Source organism: Aythya ferina, assembly GCF_964211825.1.
Source record: "Aythya ferina genome assembly, chromosome: 6".
Classification (NCBI taxonomy): Eukaryota; Metazoa; Chordata; class Aves; order Anseriformes; family Anatidae; genus Aythya; species Aythya ferina.
Genome location: NC_140303.1, coordinates 9,045,409 through 9,065,224, shown reverse-complemented (window position 1 = coordinate 9,065,224; position 19,816 = coordinate 9,045,409). Strand labels below are relative to the sequence as shown.

Below are 19,816 nucleotides of genomic sequence, written 5' to 3'. Positions count from 1 at the left end.
TGTATTAGAGGAGCAGCCAGCCAGCACTCCTCAGAAAGAGCAGCAAAGCTTTATTACCTTCTCTGTGAGCCCGAGTAAGGTTTTGATACAGGAAAAAGAATAGTCAAAATTATTCCTCCAGAAAGGAGCTGAAGGGGGGGAAAGGAGTGCAGCCTCAGGCAGCTTGTTTCTCTTTATTTTGCCGCTCTCTATTCCTGTTTGCACATTTGGCCCCATGTATTGGGTTTACATGGTGAGGCGTTGGTAGCGGGGGGGCTGCAGTGTGGTCTCTGTGAGAAGACACCAGAGGCTGCCCCTGTGTTGGACAGGGCCAGTTCCAGCTGGATCCCAGATGCAGCTGCTGCTGGCCAAAGCTGAGCCCGTGAGCTAGTTAAGCCCCTGTGAAAATGTATTTAAAAGGGAAAAAATTGCTGTGCAGCAGCTGCAAAAGAGAAGATTGAGAAATAACAGGAGAAAAACAACCCTGCAGACCCCATGATCAAGCGAAGGAGGAAGGAGTGCTCCAGGCATCAGAGCTAAAGTTCCCCCTGCAACCCGAGGGGAAAACCATAGTGATGCAGGCTGCCCCCCTGCAGCCTGAGGAGAGGAGCCCACGCTGGAGCAGTCTGTTCCTGAAGGACTGCACCTTGTGGTACAGACCCCTCCTGGGGCAGTTCTTGAAGAACTGCAGCCCGTGGAAGGACCCATGTTGGGGCAGCTCATGAAGGACGGCAGCCCATGGGAGGGATCCCATGCTGGAGCAGGGGAAGAGCAGCAAAGTGTTATGAATTGATGTCAACTCAATTCCCCATCCCCCTGCACTGTTCAGGGAGGAGGAGGATGTAGAAGAACCAGGAGTGAAGATGAGTCTAGAAAGAAGGGGGAAGTGGGGAGGTGTTTGCAGTTCTCGGTATCCTAATCTGTTATTAAATGGCAGTAAAATAAATTAATCTTCCACAATGCAAGTCTCTTTTGCCTGTGACAGTAACTAGTGAGAAAACTCCATCCTTATCTTGACCCTCATTTTTTTTCCCCTGTTATTTTCTCCCCTTGCCTTGCTGAGGAGGGGGAGTGAGAGCATAGCTTGGCGGGCATCTGAGGCACTAAAGAGGACTGCAGTGGGTTAGCTTTGTCTGGTCTCTCACTGAGATAAAAGCTCTTTAATGAGAGAAAAATAAAGGCTGCATGTGGTAGCTAAAAGAAAAAAAGATTTATTCTCTACACCCCATAAGCAGGTGATGTCCAGCCACTTTCTGGGAAGCAGAGCCTCATGGCTGTTGCTTCAGAAAACAAATGCCTTCATAATGAATGTCCCCTGCTTCCTCCTCCCTTCTTTTAGCTTTTACTGCTGAGCACAACATCGAATGATATGGAATAACAGACCTTTTGGTCAGTTTATGTCAGCTGTCCTGGCTGTGTCCCCTCCCAACCTTTTGACCACCCCCAGCTTGGTTGGTGACTTTGCTGGAGGCAGAGGGTTGGAGAGACAGCCTTGGTACTGTGAGAGCACTGCTGAACAGTAGGCGAAATTTATGTGTTATCAGCACTGTTCTAGCCACAAATGCAAGGCACAGCACTATAGGGGCTGTAATGAGGAAAGCTAACTCCATCCCGGCCAGACCCAATACACCTGGGAAACGCAAAGGGAAAGGGAAGAGCACAGAGAAGGCCCATGGGCTGAAGAAGTGCACTGTGTAGTGGAGGAGCAGATAGAAAGTGAAGGAACCAGAACTGATGAAGAACACTGAATGCAGATTCAAACAATGGACTTCAGGGCAGAACTTATTGCTGCCTGTGGAAAACAAAGGACTGGTAAGCTAGAAGGAAGCGTGAGGGAGAAAGGAGAGAAGTCTGAGAACACTTCAAAGCTCTTGCATGGCCAGCAGCTTTTGATAAAAATACCCATAATTTAATCTCCACTGTAAAAACATCTGTTATGGCTCCCTCGGGTGTACAAATGTGTGGAAGATGGTAGTATTTAAGCTATTCCCTTGGGTGGGTGCTGGGGGGAAGAGAAAGGTAGAATTTGAAATTTGTGGGAGACTGGCTCAGATATGTATTTAATTGCTTTAATTTGTGGTTTGTTTAAGAAATCTGTGTCTTGCATTTGAGCCATGTTCACTGTTTCTAGGGTTGTGGCCCATGATCTCTGAACATCTGACATTAGCATACATTGGCTAAGAGTATTTGGACGGGACAATAAAACTAGAAGGGACCTCCCAAGTCACATATCTAATTCCTTTCACAAACTATTGAACCTGAGTGCATTTGCTCTCTTTCCTGGTGGTTAGAAATCTTGTTTTCCCCCTGAAAGAAGTCATACTCATCTTTATGCTTACCATGGCTTAAACATTTCTTCCTCCTTGCCAGGTCTACTGTATTTATGCAAAGCAAGTGTATTGCCTCTCAGTCTTCACCTCAATCAAATAAATACCCTTATCATATAGATTCTTCATTCTTCCTCCTGTCCTCACAGTCTTTCATTGTACCTGTCTATGCAAATGTCTCTTTCTTCAGTGACTGGAATTGTGCCCGAATGTGCTGTGCTCTAGGTAATTGTATGATATGCTTTACGACAGCACCAATACTTTTTATCTCCAAAAAAATACCTTTGTGGAAGCATTTATTGCTTCCACATCTGAATTCTGCTTGGTAACTCACAGTCGTCCTGTGGCCAACTGATACACACTCTGAACTCCTCTGCATGTCTATCAGTTCCAAGGGAAAAGATCCAAACTCATAACAGAAAATTCACTGCTAGTTTGTAAAGACAATCGTACATTTTGTAGTAAGAGATTTCATCCCCTTTTTGGAGTTGCTTTTCCAAGGTAACACACTGTATGTGATATTCTGATGTTCTTCGGTCTTAAAAATGCCTCTCAGTTATGTGCCATCAGCAAATATCTGCACAATCTAATACCAAGAGGGAATGTAAAATTTAAACGCCATACCACACGACTACCCATTAAGAAACACTGCTGTTTCCATGCAACAGGAGAATTTTTCTCTCAGCACAGCAGAAGTAGCTGTGACAGTTCCACTTCCATTCCGTTTCCTAGTTTTTGCAGCAGCTCTCAAATGGTACTAACAATTTCCATGAGGCAACATACCAAATACTTCAGTAAACTCTGGCCAGATTATATCACTGTTTCCTCTGCCTAGAAACCTTAGAGACACAAATCACCAATATTATTTCTCTTATCATCGACCACAACCAGGGCTGTGCAGATTGTCTTCCTTCTGTCTTCCTTCTGACCACCTCTTTTATAGAGAGCACAAAAGTATGTGGTCTATGAAAACCAAACAGCCATCAGGAAACCCTTGGTGTCATTAAGACTTCCTCCACTAGAAAGCTGTCTTGCAAGGCCCTGTGACTTGCTGTGAGTTGATCTGTCTGGCTAGCCACACTAACTGATTTGGTTCCCTTACCTGCTGCTCCAGCCATGTGCTCATCCACACTGAGAAGAAGCTCCCATGCTGCAGGCTGTATGTCCCCATACATCTCTTCTGTGAGGATAGGAGCTGCTTTGATTAGCAGTGACAAAGGTGCAGGGGAGAGGCTCATTACCTGGGGAAAGAAAAAACAAATGACAACAAAAAAAAAGCTGTGCCTTACAGCTGAGCTGTATAATCTATCCCCAGTGAACAATACACTCAGTAAAATTTTAAAAACAACAACAAAAAAGCACACCCTAGTTTTGGACTGCACATTACTCACTGATTGCTTCTAGTTTCAGCCATTTCAGATAATGTTCCACAGAAAAATGTTGCTTTTAGCCTACACTAAAACAGCAGTGTTTGCAAGCTAGTTCCATCTCTGATGCTAGTGACGTATGTCAACAAAGCATGGAGAAAGAGGACAAAAAGCAAGCAAAACTCTTCCAAGGTAATGCACAAACAGTGATATATACCCATGAAAATGCCACAGACAACCAAGAAAAGGCCTGTGAACAGCCCATTGCTTCTTCAGGAACATGGAACAAGAAAGAACATAGGAAGCTACTGCTGTACACTGGCAGGTGGTTTCTAAACGTGTTTGTGGATTCATTTTTATTTTTTCTATCCCCAATCTTGATGCACTTATCTCCATGGGAATCCAGAGATGCTGATTACCATTTAATGGAGCTACAAGTTTAAAGGACTTTTTTTGACAGGAGTTACCTCAAGAGGCTTAAATTTAGCATTACCCAGCTGGGGAAAACATGCAGGGCTGAATTAATCAATATTCAGCAACGACACTTCTTTCCTTCACACAGGCTTAAAGATCCATACATATTTTCCTTCCTGTTGCAGTTTGAGCTGACATTTATGTAGAAATCTCCCCAACCAGCATATGGCCCAGTCAGTACCTGGTGCCTGATATATTTTAACATTCCAGAGTCCTTCTTCCCTTCCAAGTTGATATCGATCACTCTCTTTTTTAGGGATGGAGTTCTGAGGCATGACTTGTCTGAGCACTGAAAGGAAAAAAAAAAAAAAAACACAAAAAAGAAAGTCGAGTTCACATTTTGATTTCCCAAAATTTAGAAAGTGAGATCACAGATAAAAGAAATTTCCATGCACTAGCTGCCCAGTACCAGAGGTGCAGTACAAAGCCTTCTCCAGTGCTAGCAACATGCCTGGTATCAGTGAATGAGATGGTATATCTTGTCCCATTTTCTTCTCTTTTTAACATCTCTTTTCACATTAAAAGCTTAAAGCTGTGGCCTGTGAACCAAATCATGAATGTGAATATGCTTTGTGTAATCTTCACAGGTGGTACAACCAAGTATTTTAGGTGAACAGCCCTTTTAGCACTAAGAGGTACAAAGTCCACAGCTTCCCCCCAAAAATCCAACTCAGCCATTTGCTGCATACAACTTCAAAATTCCTCTTAGCTATGCTTATCTTTTCTTGTTCCTCAGAAAGCGTGTGACAACTCACTTCAAGACTTGAGCTCATGCCAGCCTGAGAGATGTCCCTAACAGATTGCCAATGACAGTGACAAGGACAGATCCTGTTTGTGTTCATCATCCACAAAACCAGGGACCTTTCCCAGAATGGCAGGTTTCCATAGACTTTTCTCCTCAAGCTGATGGTCTGTTGATTAAAACAGGGTCTCTCATTTATCAAGGGGCTCACGAGCCCCATGGAACACACACAGCCAGACCTGCATAGTGCAGCTGCCTCCAACCTTTCATACTGCAAACTATGAGAGTAAAGGAGAGGCTCCTCTGGAACCAAGATAACTGGAAACGGTACCCAGGCAGCCAGAGAATGACAGCACTTCAGGTATACCAGAGCAAGAGGAACAGAGGAGGCCTACAGGTATGTAAGATACTAATGTGATCGATCGCTCTTCTGCAGCGAGATCTGTACAAACACGGGACGTGTTTGGAGGAAACCTTATTGCCTCCCAAACTCTTTTTTCCTTGCTGTTGCTTAATGGCCATGATGGTTGGAAGGATGATGAAACATACACGACACTGCTTTGCAATTCAAAGCTGGAGATGAAACAATACACAGTAACAGTGTTCTTTTGCTACCTTTCATGAATGCTGCCAGCTGCTCATCTCAAGCCTGCTTTCTGTGGAGAAAGCAACTGTCTCTCTTCCTTAATACCTAATTGATACACTGCTTTTTCTGTGCCAGAGCGATTATATGGGGGTAACTCTTTCCAGGAAAGCAGAATCATTATCTCTTGTTTCATGTGCTCTGTGCTTTGTTCCATAAAGATACCCTTCAAATTCTAACTTGGCAGGAAACAAACAATCTGCTGGTTGATGAAGAAACGTTTTAAACTTGTCTCATAACTTCTACATCCACTAATATGGATGATAGCCTCTTTACCCAACTGAAATCTTGATGAGTTTCCTGAACACTTCTGCTTTCAATGTTACTGCTAAGCAGTTGGATGACTCCACCATTACAGGTACTCAGAATAATTGTCATCTGTCTTCTGCAGTGAAGACTATGAAAGTATTTACTAGACATTGACATTATTCATTTGGTACCTCTGTGGGCATTTTGCTGAAAGCACAAATCTATTTCCAGTGAAGATAAAGGCACCACTCCTATGGCAAAAAGGGTACGATCTTGTTTACCTTGCAGAACTGATCATTAAAAGTGTGTCACTAATGACAGCATAACATGAAAGACTAATGAATGCAACTCTTGGAACCGATCTGAGAGTTCAGACCTAAAAGAAATGTTATGCAAGATTTTACAAGAATTTCAAGAATGATTCTTCTTAACAGACAAGAAGGAACAAGAAAAAAAGGGACTAGACTCCAGGGGCTGATCAGCAACCAACATTCTTCCCAAACAACACACATTACATTCTTTCCATAGTGCTAAATGATTCAACAGCTTTTTAAGCAGGACTGGGTTTAGGAAAGTGTTGTGTTCATTTTGTCATGAAAGTACTCTGTCTGAATGCATTATGCAGTTCTTGAAGGTAATTATGCCCTGTCCAGAAATAAATAAATAAATAAACAAACACACACATGGAAACAGTCTGCTTTTTCCAAATACTCACTTCCTTTTGCTTTTTGCCTCTTGCAGCACTGTTCAGTGTGCTGTTTTCTCGGAGAGAGTCCACTGTGTCTCCATAGAGGAGTTTGATGGCTCGGACAAGGCGAGCACAGGACCGGCTGTGATGGAGGTAGCAGTGTGGGTGACAGTAGTCAATGTGGGTACATATGAAACTTTGCTGATTGCATAATAGGATCATAACCTTGAAAGGAATAAAAGAGGACAGTTACCTATAGAAAGGAGAGTTACACAGAGAACTGCAAAGCTAGTGATAGGGATAGTCAAGCTGACTTCCACAACCTAGCCCGGAAGGCAAAAAGCTCAACACAGCCTTTTGAAAAGTTAAGCCTGTCCGTGTTGAGCTCTGTACTTGCAAGTAGTTTACAAACTGACTGGGCACAGCTAAATAAATATCAGTGTTAACAAAGCAGACAAAGAGACAGAGCTGGTGTAGATACATGTATTTAGCTAGTAGCAAGATTAAGGTTGAAGAAAACAACATTCTCTTCAGTTCTCTTCAGAAAAGCTGTTGTATCACCACTCTAAGATGAGGGCTTAGACTAGAAATTGTCAACTATTTAATCATCATCAAATCTGCAAACCCAGCAAGTTCACCTGTTCACCTTCAATGAAAAGGAAAGGAAATGTCTCAGTATGCTTTCAATCAGGAATAAATTGCACCAGTGGTTACGGTATGCTTCCCTTGCTGTGCTCATGTAGGCCCATCCAACCTAGCTTTATGTTAGCTGTCTCAGTTACTGTTTCTTGTGGTGGTGCCATATGGCAGCAGGGAGCTGCAAAACCCATCTAAGAATAAATATTTGGGCATTTAGCTATGCTGAACCCTGCTTTGCTGCAGCAACACAACTATTAGCCGCTAAACTAATTAATTAAAAGCAGCCTTGGGTAAGTCTACACTTCAGTGAGCACACTCAGGCATTTAAGACCTGTACACAGGTCTTCATGTCACACACAAAACCAGACACTTTGAAGCACTCTGAGGAAAACACCCTGGGTTTTCTTTTTTTCTTTTTTTTTTTTTTTTTTTTTTTCCCCTGGCATCTGTAAGCTGTTCACATTGTAGATCACAACTGGCCTTTATGAACCTTCCTCTTCATCCCACAAGCTAGTGTGGAAATACCCAGAACTAACAGAAAGAGGCTACCCCACATTTTCCATGCATTTATTGTCTGTGCCGCTGCAGTCTCCCTGCTCTCTCAAAAGACAGCCACATCACTCTCCACTCTCAGACATTTAGGCTTTTGGAAAGTCATGAGCTTAATTTAGGATAAATCTGAGTGGCATATGTATGATTCTTGTCTTTGCTAGCCTGTTCTGGCATCACATTATTTTGGGGTCCATCAGGAATAATTCAAGCCACTAGTGTTGTATCAATCTGTGAACAGAAAATCTGATCAGCACTGTATAGCCTTCTATCTAGCCTCCAGTACACTGCTATAACTTGTATTTTCAGCACACTGACACAGGCGAGGACTTCACACTTGGGGCTGCCATAGAAGAAATACTGGTGCATGCATAGAAGCAACAGGATCCAGTGATCCTTTTGAGTGGTTTGCTCATGACTGTAAAGTAAAGCTTTTTGTTTTGCTGCCGTTTTAGTTACCATCTACCCACACCTTTCCAATAAAAATAAAAAAATAAGGTTCTCATGCAATATTGGTACTTGCGTGGCATTAACTTGAAGAGGTGATTTTTCAAATCTTCCTTTCTCATATGCAGGCTAACCACACAAAGTGAGAAAAACAGCTCAAGTTCCACTCAGTTTATGCCTCATATTTCTGAGTCCATACATCCCCCTACTTTGCGAAAAGGCACCATGCCTTATCCTAAGCTGCTAGTTAGGGAGTTGACTATTCTCTAGTAATTCACCTTGGAGTGTACACATTCATGTCTACATACTCAGATTAGTTCACTGGAATTTTCACTGGAATTTCCAATTTAAATGTAGTCATTACCACTAACATTAGTGTAGTGACAGAGAAGCAGGGAGACAGTCCAGGGATTCAAGTACTGGCTTGGAAAACAGGACATTCAAGTTCCCTGCCCTGCCACCTTCTTCTAAAAATTACAGCTAACAGGAACTGCTTCTGACATCACTGTACTGGATTAAGCCTGTTCTTGTCCACATCCTGGAGTAATAGGGCAGCTGAGAGCAGGCTATGTGAAATACCTGGGGGAAAGAGGAGGATATTGACTCATTCTTGGCAGCTGTCTTTCCCTCAGGAAAGGCAACTCAGAAGTCAAAAGGAAATTCTGGGAGGAATCAGTCCTCGCACACACATGCAAGACACAGTTAGTGTGTGCACAGGCAATCCAGCTTCTCTTTGGAGACCGTACTGCACCATCACAGTGGGTCTACTGTGAAGCAACAGAGTTGTACAGTCCTTGGCTGTGGACTGAACTGTTAGATTTGCCCATGCTACCTGCATAATAGATAGTCAAAATTACTCAAGGCCCTGCTGGGTTAGATGTGGCAGTAGAAGGCATCAATGGAATCAAATAAAAAATTCCTAAAGTAGGCATTTTTCCCTGTAAGATGTTGTCCTGGTTTCAGTTAGGACAGAGTTAATTTTCTTCCTAGTAGCTGGTAGGGTGCTATGTTTTGGCTTAGGAGGAGAAGAGTGCTGATAACACCCTGATGTTTTAACGGTTGCAGAGCAGTGCTTACACCAAGCCAAGGATGTCTCAGCTTCTTGCTCTGTCCTGCCAACAGGCAGGCTGGGAATACAGCAAGAACTGGGAGGGGACAGACCCAGGACAGCTGACCCAAACTAGCCAAAGGGGTATTCCATACCATCTGACGTCATGCTAAACAATACATAGGGGTGGCTAGCGGGGGAAGGACGGCTGGACTGCTCGGGGTTAGGCTGGGCATCGGTCAGCGGGTGGTGAGCAATTGCATTGTGCATCACTTGTTTGTACACATTAGTAGTAGTAGTACTATTATCATCATTATTGTTATTATTATTATTGTTATTATTATTATTGTTATTATTTTCCTGTCTTAATAAACTGTCTTTATCTCAACTCACGGGCTTCACTTTCCCATTTCTCTCCCCCATCCCAGAGAGGGAGGGGGGAGTATGAGCGAACGGCTGCGTGGTGTTTAGCTGCTGGCTGGGTTAAACCACGACAGGATGTATAACTAAACTCATTGCCATTAGATTTAACGGTGACAAAAATACGTAAACTGATTCAAAAAAGGGGTGAGACAAGCTCCCCACTGAAAAATCTTCTGTAGCTAGTAAACATAGTGGTCACAACAGAATCTCCAGCTCAAGTAGCTTCTAAAATACCTTCTTTCCAGAAGCTGGGAGCTCAGGTCATACTTTCTTTCTGTTACTGCCCAGTCCCAGCCACAATGGAGATAAGATACTGAGCTGATGGATTTTTCAGCTGAAGCGGCATGGCTGTTTCTCACTTGCCTCACCATATACTTACATATAAAGCACCTATCACCATATTGATAAGCTCTCTTTGGAACCACTCTGATGGCAGGGTAAGAACACGAGTTGGCCTGTTAGTACCTCATCTAGTGAGAAATAGCTCCTTTTCCATTACAAACTAAATATATGAAATGGACAGAGGTAGCAAGAAAGAAACTTACTGCTTTTAGTCATTTAGAAATGGCAAATAGCCAGTTCTGCAAAGGTCACAGCTTACTTACACTTGAGATCCTTGATGCTACATAGAGAAAGCACAGATTGTGATCTGTTGTTTGGTTGCTGGCTATTGTCAGCACAAAGGTTTCCTACCGAAAACGTCAGCCTCGAGAGCACAGCCAGCAACACATACTTACATGCAGCCACGACATGTTCCGATGATAGTTCTCCTCCGTGCCTGTGCTGCTCAGCACCTCTGGCTCAATGCTAGGTTCGCTTGCGCTCCAGGGGCTCCCTTCTTCAAAAGAAAAATACCCAAAGGTGGTTGTTTTTATTGCTCCCTATGTGCTTAAAGCCTAGGGACAGCACTTGTAAGCCAGGCCAGCCTTGTGGAAACAGACCACAGTACACAGAATATGCCACACTGGAAAAACTGTGTTTGGACACCCCTCCCCAGTCCTGGTATCATGCTGGCTTGACAATTACAAGAACCATTCAGACTGACAGGCCATCTTGTCAGCAGCAAACACTGCTACCTCCACACTTTTTTCTTTAATGGAAGGGGAGAAGGCAAACAAATAAACATCAGAAAGAAATTCTTTGCACCATTCAGATGCTGCAAATGGTTGGTGTAGTGATCTGCATTGACTGGGCTCTGTGTTTAAAAATACCAACAAAAATCCAACCAGAAGTGGCATCCAACTGGAAGTGCCAGTGGGCCACGTAACTGCTAAGCGCCCATGGAAACTGCAAACGTTACGGGGATGAAAGGGGAAAAAAATCCTGATTCAAGCACACTAGTTCTGAAGAACTCAGGCAAGGGAGATATTCGTGTGGGAACTGCACCAATCCCTCTGTTCCCTGCAGCTATTTCATTACCTATGGACCTCCCACAATACTAACAATACTGGGGATGAACTCTGGTTAATCCTTCCTATCTTCTTGTTAAGTGAACTTTGACTTGCCCACGACTACAGACCAGGCAATCCCATTCTCCACGTTTACCTAACACACATCTTTTGGTCAACATAAAAATGACTATAAAGTTTGGGACGTTACTTCTCCTCCAAATGTACCCAAACCTTAGTTTCTGATCAACACCCCTAGCAGAGGGAGCCCCCTTAGTTCAAATGGGACAGAGATTTCTTCTGATAGGATGCACATTTGGTTTCCATAATATAAATATATTGGGATCCATCTTTTGAAGACTAAGAAGGCATCTGTAAACTGTAAAAATATATGTATATGCCAATATGTAGAAATACAGTATGTAGCACGCACATGTTATGTTCTACATATAGGAACATATATATTGCATGTTGTATGACATGCCTATGATACCATGTGCTACACAGAACGCAAAGCCCATGTGCGTACATATATATATATCCTATCCGTTGATACAGACAATACCATATATGCATATGACCGCAGGTATTCGTTACATCATCTGATTTAGGGGTGTGTGTATGTGCATATACACACATGCATGTGCTCCCCTAAAGCCAGCATGCATCCAGCTGGCAGACACCAGCATTCCAAGAGTTCATGCTCTAACACACCGCTCCAAATGGACAACCTGTGCGTGGAGCTGATGCTGCACCCAGGGCACCAGAGGCAGGATTTGAACCGTGTTCTTCCCAGGCCCTACTTCAGGCAGTCCATGAAGAGGACCCTAGTTTTTTTCTAGCCTGTTGGGGTGGGGGTCTTGTCATTTCTAGATCTGCTGCAATAACATCAAGAGTTTAGGTCCTGACTATTCGTCCCCTCCCTTTCCACCCACTCGTCTAAGTTACCTATATCAGTGACAGTGTCCCTGCTGTGGGACAGCTGCAGCTCCTCATTCTCAGACTCTGAGTCCTGCCGTGATAACTTGGTGCTCTTTAGGCTGCCGGCCCGGCGAATGCTGGAAAGGGAACCCCCCTTCTTCACCCGGAAACTGCGGGTTCCTTTAATCTGGAGCAAGCGGGAGCCTCCTATCCTGATCTTCCTGCTGGGAACTGTATTAAAAGAATAAAAGAGGACTTTTTTCCCCTTAATTTTTCCCCATTTAAAAAAAGAAATATATCCTGGCCCGCCCCTCCCACCCAACCCTCTGCTGCCAGCCTGTATTGCAGCATCTTTTCTTCTCCCAGGGAATGTGGGGCCAGAGGCTCCCTCCAAAGCCACCGCCAATGCAGCTCTGTCAATCAGGCAGTAAAGATGCTTTACGGAAATGTGTTCTGCACCTCTTTTCCTGGAGACCTGGTACCTCACCTCAGGCCTTGTCTGTATTTGGAATTAGCCCTTCTTCAACCACCAGCAAGTAGAGTCAGCTGCTCTAACAGAAACCCAAAAAGTGGACAAGGAAAAACTACGATTCACACCACTTTGAATCAATTCCTGCCAGGAAACAGAATCCACCCAATGGATGTAAATTGCAGTTTCCTTTGTCAGCTTCTGGGGTTTTCATTAGTGCAGAATCACCTCTTGCTAGGGATAGATGGCTGAATCCCAATCATGAACAAGGCACCATGGACAAACCTATTTTCTTGTAGGCCTGGGTTCTGTAAACCCCACTGAGCTCTGCAGTAGGATCAACTATTTATTCATACAGCACGTGTGACTGCAGAAGGGTAGTCTGCTTCATGAGGCTGGCACACATGACTTCTTTGAAGTAAGATTTGCATAAATCCATTTCTCTGCATGTTACTCTTCATCATTAGAATGCTTTAGAGGAAACGGGAGCACGTAGATCCTCTCCTTCAGACAAATCAGCAGCTTTCAGGCATTAACAACATCCATTGACACTCTGCATTTTTGATGAGCACAGACATGAAATGGTTCAATGTTCAAAGCACCAACTGTTTGCACTTTCATTCTCCTCTTAGTTCAAAGGCAGTACATGGCAGCATGTCAGTCCAAATGTTGCAACACCCAGTCATTTCACTGCAGATCTAATCAGGCAAGGCCATGTGTGATTGATCACCTTTTGGCATCTTGTTGAGAATGAACAGGATACAGCTTTTTGGATATCATGGGTAAGAAAGTATTTCAATAGAATTGCATTTTGGCTTCTGGATAAGTCAAACGCACCTTTACTCCTGGGAGTGCCCCTAATTCCTCCTCAACCCAATTCCCACTCCACTTCCAGTGACTAACACTCTGGCTGAAGAAAGCTGGATAGGTTTTGAGAGATACTCCTCACTCCTCATGAACCAGCTGGACAAATCACTGCCGAGTGATCTGAGAAACTCCCTCCAAGTGGCCATGCTGAGTTCCTTAGCAATCACTACTGGTTGGATTCTGCTCAGATCAACCTCTATACAGCTGCTCAGTTCACCCGAAAGCCAAACTATTTTAGGTCTTGTAACTGTTATTTCACGACGTTTGTAGAATCCCACGTTAGCACCCAAATAGTATGTATGATCCTCTGAGAGCCTGCATCTACCTAGATTTAGTGTCTATATTTCAGACCTACCTGGAGCAGATTCTAGACAGTAAACCCGAAGCTTTTGGATAGCTGTTAAGCCACGCCTGGGGTGAACAATGACAGCAAAGTTTTTAACACTCAGAAAGAAATGAAAGGAAACAGATTAGTACTCATCAAATAGGTTGAGATAAAGAGACCTGCCACTGCAGGCAAGAAAAATTTAGTTACAGTCACACAACAACATTTTCTTATCTAGGAAAGAATAAATTACAGAAGATGCCTCTGCATCTGTTATGTTTGGCCCAGGTAGATCCCCTGAAGAATATGCTGTGGCCAGAGAAAATAATGTAATTATTGTAATTTTTAACTAAACAATTATCTTGCATTTATTTAGATTCCAAAATACTTCAAACTCATTTTTTTGCTCTCACATATTTAGGAGTCAGCCTTCTTACTATAGTCACTGTGCCCATCTCTAAAATGTAGTAAACAAGCAGCTTTAGTAAAGGAATACTAAGTGACAGATTAGGAAGAAGGGAGAATGGGATAAAAACAAACAAACAACTAAAACTGCAGGGAAAATGAGTTAAACAGAGTCAAGGATGCAGAAAGTTAATACTGTCTTTGCAAAAATAACTCAAGTCTGCATTATGCCTGCAGCACATTAGCACGTGGAGGCACGCCTCAGTCAGCACGGTCTCTAAGAATGGGACAGTTAAAATTTTCCAGCAGCACCACATGCTTGTAGGCTTTCTGCCACTCAGGTAATGCCCCAGTGGATGGGACTGCTGCCTGAGAGGCTGAAAAGTGGTAGTTAATAGCTATCTTCAAATAAAGAAGGAATGAATGAAGGAACTTTTTCTCATCTAAATAGCTGGAGACATCTTATCCCACGGATCTTAGACTATGAGACAGATCATAGGGCTGTTTGCTTCTCTGAGCTGCCAATATACCAGGAGTACAAAACATTAGGTTGAGTGTGAATTTAATCTACTTGACCTTTCTTAAGTGGACACCTAGCTGTCTTCACAGAAGTAACCATCCCACCTGACACACAAATCTGGAAGCAGTTTTACACCACATGAATTTTGGAAATGTTTCTAACACTTTCTCCAGTAATTGTGGCAGGATCAAAGCTGAAGACAACACAGGCTTTATCCAAAGCCCTCTGAATCATCAACACACATTACAGTTCCTGAAGGATAACCAGCCACAGAATTCATTCTTTTCAAACAATCATAAGACATTTATCCTTTTAAAACAATCATTAAAATTATCATTCAAACATCTGCATCTTCATCCAGCTATTACAATACAGGATTTAAACAGTTCTAGAAAACATGTTAGAGGGAGAATCGTGTACAGGTAACTATCTGGCAGTTTAGCCTCTAATTGCAAATATGAACAATGACTGTATATTGTATTGCAACACTTGTACCATCAGATAGTATGTGAGTTTTGCATGAGATGGCTTAAAAATGGAAACAATCTGCTGTTCTCAGCAAACACAGTGAGCTTGAGGTTTGCTTGTACAGTATACAGTATGTTGGTAACATCAATCTGCTAGCCATCAAAAGCCACATAAGTGTGTGTTTGTCATGTGGTAGCAAAGAATTTAAGAGATCAAGTGATCACCCACTAATTCTGAGATGCCATGACTTCCAAACCAGTACAGATTTTCACAGAAAGATCCCAATCTTCTCTCCTATCTGTGATTTTCCCCAAATTAATAATAATAAAAATGTAATCAGAATAAGAAACAAAACCACCTTTGATCTTTATTTTTAAAGTGAATCAAATAATGATGCTTCTAACAGCATTCCACTGAGTTACAGTTTCAAATAAGGGATCCTCCTTTTTAGAAAACTTGCAATGCTCTTATTTGGTTTCAGTCATGGCAGTGTTTTGTAAAATTTCAGATCTTTGCTTCTCACATTTGTCATATTGAAACCTGAAGGCCAGAAGCATCTCAGAAATGATTCAAAGCCACGTGACTCCATGGCCCCCTGCTTTTTAACACAGTCTATGCAAATGAAAACATAAAATCAAGCGCCACTTCACAAGCCCCGAGAATACAAAAGCTTTGTTGTGCCAACAAACCTTTTTTCTCCTCAAAGCCAGCCTCAGATTTGAGGGTGTGGCTGCTGCTGTGCAGGGAATCCTTTGAATCTTCATTTTCATCCAGGACCCCAGCAAAGCTGATCTTTCTTTCATACCTGTGCCGGTCCATCTCAGGGTCCAGACGCAGTCTGCAGCTCTCCAGATCCTGTTGGCAGCATGTACACCACACAGATGTGCAACCAGTATGAGCCACCATCTTTTTCACTACAACCACAGAAACTTCAGTAAGAATTGCTTCAGACAGGTATTTATTTCTGGATGGTCCAAAACAGTTACTCTGGTCAAAATTCTGTAGGCTCAAGAGGTTTCTTATTGGAGTTTATATTGTAAACTCCTACAAAATTTACTGGGAGCTGCCTGGCTGGTGACAAAGTCTGTTACTCTAAGAGTTGATTTGTTAAAAAAAGGAAGGGTTTTCTCAAACATATGTTCTAGACTGATCTATGATGAAATGGGTTAGCTGATATTAACCAACTAATGCCAACTGGAGGTCCCAAACAGTTTGCAGTCAGCTTTGCATCTCCATGGAAAATGATCATAAATGACTGACAGAAAAGCTAGCGGTTATTTATAATATGGGAAATATTTTGACTTTGCTTAACAACAAAAGCTGAGATATAAAAAGGCGGTTGCCTGAAGTAATGGTTTGTAGTATCTCTGGCAATGAAAATATCTATGTAAATAGTTTAGAATGTATTGAATACAAACAACTTAGGGTACGAAACAAAGGCTAAAGCAGATCACAGGCTTTTATCCTGAACAAATCTGCCCGAATTACAGCAGCTTCAGAAATTACCATGCATAAATTAAGCTGTAATAGTACTACAGGTATATTCCTAGGGCATAGATTCCCCTCCCAAAAACGTTTAAACACATTATTCCTCCCTGCTGTTTGTCAACATGCACACATTAGAAATTGCTGCCCCCACAAAGTAACTGACAGAAAGACATCCTCTCAGCACAGTTAGCCTGACAACTTCATCTATTTTCATCAGCTTCTTAAGCTAAAATGTATGACTTTGTGCCACAGCAAAAGACACGTCCTAGTTATCTGGCTCTACTGTGGGAGCAATACCCTCCAAGAAGAAGTACTCAGCACTAGCAGCCATTTGCAAAGGGAGTTTGTATCTACTCCAGCAGCTTTATTAAAAGGCTCTGGATGAAACTTCAGTCAAGACTGCCTGTCTCTCTCAGAGGTGTGGGTGCTTAAGCCCTCAGGCTGACAAGTATGGATGGGCTGTGGGTAGTTACACTAGTTCAGTTATGAATGCTTTGGTTCTCCAAGGCAGGTAAGTGTATTCGTATTTATGGAACAGGGAAGGGTTCAGGTTTGACCCAGGAACAACCTTTCAGTAAGGTTATGCCTGCAAAAAGCAATGGAAGTGAGAACTGAATTCCAGCTTTATTGACTGTAACATTATGTACCTGATTCTCTCTGAAATGAAGCATCAGGCCATAAATACAGGGATACAGGGACTTCATTTTTTACTCTGGAGTGCTGTTGGCTTTTTTTTTTTTTTTTTTTGGTATAAAGTTAAAAGAACACATCTATGGCCATTTTCTTTAATAGGCTCTTGCATAACCTTACGTTTTCTTCGGCCTATGCATCAGGAGGAAAATAATTCCTCCTCCTTCTCTCCCATATATGAGTCTGAAAAGCTATTAATCAGTTGCATTTCTATCTAGTACAAAAACACACATTTCTATTGACCCTCATTACCCAACATATTCTAAGTTTGAAGTCAGCTACTTTCCTGAGATGAATTCTAAATCCTGGTATTATCCTGCTTTTGGATGCTGTTATTTATTACGCGGTAAAAATATCAACAAATTGTTTACAAAGACTCATTCTGAATTTCTCCCCATTTTTTCAGAATTGCCCTTCTTGCATACCTGGGGGCTGAGTCACTTCATCATAGGCCAACTACAGCTTTATAACCCATTTCTGGCCCTGACTACAACAACACCAAGCCATATCAACCTGTCAAGCATGCCTCTCATCAGAAATATTTTATCTAAGTCATCTATTAACAGGAAAGAGAACAGTGTGGCTAAATCCTTTGTGCTCACTTAGAAAATTAACTTCTCATTCTCTTTTTTTAAAGAATTAGTCTGATTTCCTGAAGAAATTAAGCTTAAAAGATCATACTGCTTGTCTGCCATACGATTCTCAACTCATTCTGTGCTTACCACCTCTGAAGCTGCTGGCCACTTTCCACACAACTTGACAGAAGATAGCTGATTGTCTGTGTACTTTGTGAAAGAACAAGCTGAAGGCAATGTGGAACCACAGTATTAGACGTAAGAAAATCCACACAACAATGAACTGCTGGGGTCCTGCTATCATTATCATGGGGTCCGGCTATCCATTAAATTAGTTGTCATGTCATCAGTCATTTAGCTTATTATTCATGCTAGTATTTGCCTGTGCCTCTTTTAGTCTCATGGAGGTTTCTTTCATTCCTTGCCTCCGTTTCTTTCCTTTCTTCCCCTAGTCCCCATCAATTCTCATGGTAAGACAACAGGCAAACTGCAACCAGGACAAAAGAAGTGCAACCTCTAAGCTTCAGCAAATGCTCTGTAAACCATCCTCTTCTCTTTCTCCTAAGTGCTCTGCTCAGTTCTCTCTCAACTGACCCTCCTCATCAGCTATGTAGCACTTGAGCTGACATTTGCTGCAGTCCATCTCCCACACCTCTCAGGTCTCCTCCACAGTTTCTCAGTCTATTTGCTGCCTTCTCTATTTTGAAGCTTTCATGGACTTCTGGTACATACTCTGCTTCTCCTGTCTTAATCAACCTATGTGATGTGCCCTGCCCATCTTCTCACCAGACAAAGGCTCCTTTCTCCCTGCATCAGACATTTCCTTGAGTTATTACCCCATCAAACCTCTCCTCAGAAAGGCACAGAGCACAGTGACTTTGTGGGCAAGTCTCCCTCTCCAATTTCCATAGCTCACTTACCACAAGAGGCTCAGTACGTGGCCTGGGCATGTACGGGAAGGTCTCTCGAAGGAAAGTGGTTATCTCCAGGAGAAGCTGGCAGGCTGCCATTTTCAGTGCAAAAGGGCAACAACATTTGGTAGGATTCACAGTGCCTAGGGAAAAAAAAAATTCTATGGTGAGCAAGAAGATTATGCAAAATCTTGAACCAAGAGGTGATGGACATTTTCATGTATGGTGCACAATACAAGCTGCACTAAAAAAAGGGGAAAATCCAGACTTCTATCTATGCTACTATTCCTACACAAAAAGGGTCATAGTCATACAATATCGGTCCATGTATTTACCAGCACATGCTACAGTACCAGCATGGTATAGTGTTTTATCATATTTATTACAGTATATAGTGAGGAATCTACTAAACTAACAAAATCTTACAGCATTTTATATAAACCTTCCTATTTAATGTTAGTACAGGTGAAGAAGTTAGATAGCCTTCGGTCCCTTTAGAGTTTTATGTTCAGACAAACCTGCAGTTCTATAAATATATAAAAATTTCTCAAAATATATATGGAATTATTATGAGACAGTAAAAATGTACTGTGCCTATTATTGGTTACTACCCTGAGAACTGGAAAAGACAGTCTCCTCTGAAATCAGGCTTCTTCGTTTGTGCAGAGCATCCAAGTGCCATTTAGGGATAATTAAGGAATAAACAATCAGAGAATGATTTGAGTTGGAAGGGGCCTTAAAGATCAAACTACTTATTCAAGTTAGACATTCAAATGCTTAACTTGAAATAAAGGCAGAAGGGAACAGGCTGCCCAGGGGGGTTGAGGAGGACTCTGGGGACTTTCAAAACCCACCTGGACTCATTCCTGTGTGACATGATTTAGGTATTTCTGCTCTAGCAGGGGGATTGGACTAGATGATCTTTCAAGGTCCAATTCCTAGTATTCTGTGATTCTGTGAAAGGGATTACCAAATACTTGAAGTTTTGCTTCAACTGATTCTAGACAATCAGCTTCCAGAGTCCTACACTCTGTAAGCAATCCAACCTTGAAAAGTTATGAAGCATTCTTTGATGCCTCATAAATTTGAGAAATACTATTTTGGATAATGAACAGTAAAAAAAAAAAAAAAAAGTACATAAAAATTATTTGTGACAATAACTAACCACACCCATTTTTAGTATTGCCTATGTATAATCTAATTATTTTTTGCAA

The 19,816-nt window shown here is 42.2% G+C and overlaps 1 protein-coding gene across 13 annotated transcripts in view; it reads right to left on the bottom strand.

Moving 5' to 3' along the window:
- UNC80 (unc-80 homolog, NALCN channel complex subunit) overlaps positions 1 to 19,816 on the bottom strand; it is a 129,142-nt gene that overhangs the window by 54,591 nt on the left and 54,735 nt on the right. For 10 of the 13 annotated variants that reach the window (XM_084524701.1, XM_084524711.1, XM_084524706.1 and 7 more), the window contains exons 25-31: positions 18,612 to 18,745; positions 15,628 to 15,793; positions 11,912 to 12,115; positions 10,313 to 10,413; positions 6,497 to 6,694; positions 4,329 to 4,436; positions 3,409 to 3,547 (exon numbers count right to left, since the gene is read on the bottom strand). In XM_084524701.1, the coding sequence (XP_084380827.1) occupies positions 3,409 to 3,547; positions 4,329 to 4,436; positions 6,497 to 6,694; positions 10,313 to 10,413; positions 11,912 to 12,115; positions 15,628 to 15,793; positions 18,612 to 18,745 (1,050 nt within the window). The remainder of the gene's footprint in view (positions 1 to 3,408; positions 3,548 to 4,328; positions 4,437 to 6,496; positions 6,695 to 10,312; positions 10,414 to 11,911; positions 12,116 to 15,627; positions 15,794 to 18,611; positions 18,746 to 19,816) is intronic. The other 3 variants (XM_084524703.1, XM_084524705.1, XM_084524704.1) reach the window with 1 other exon arrangement.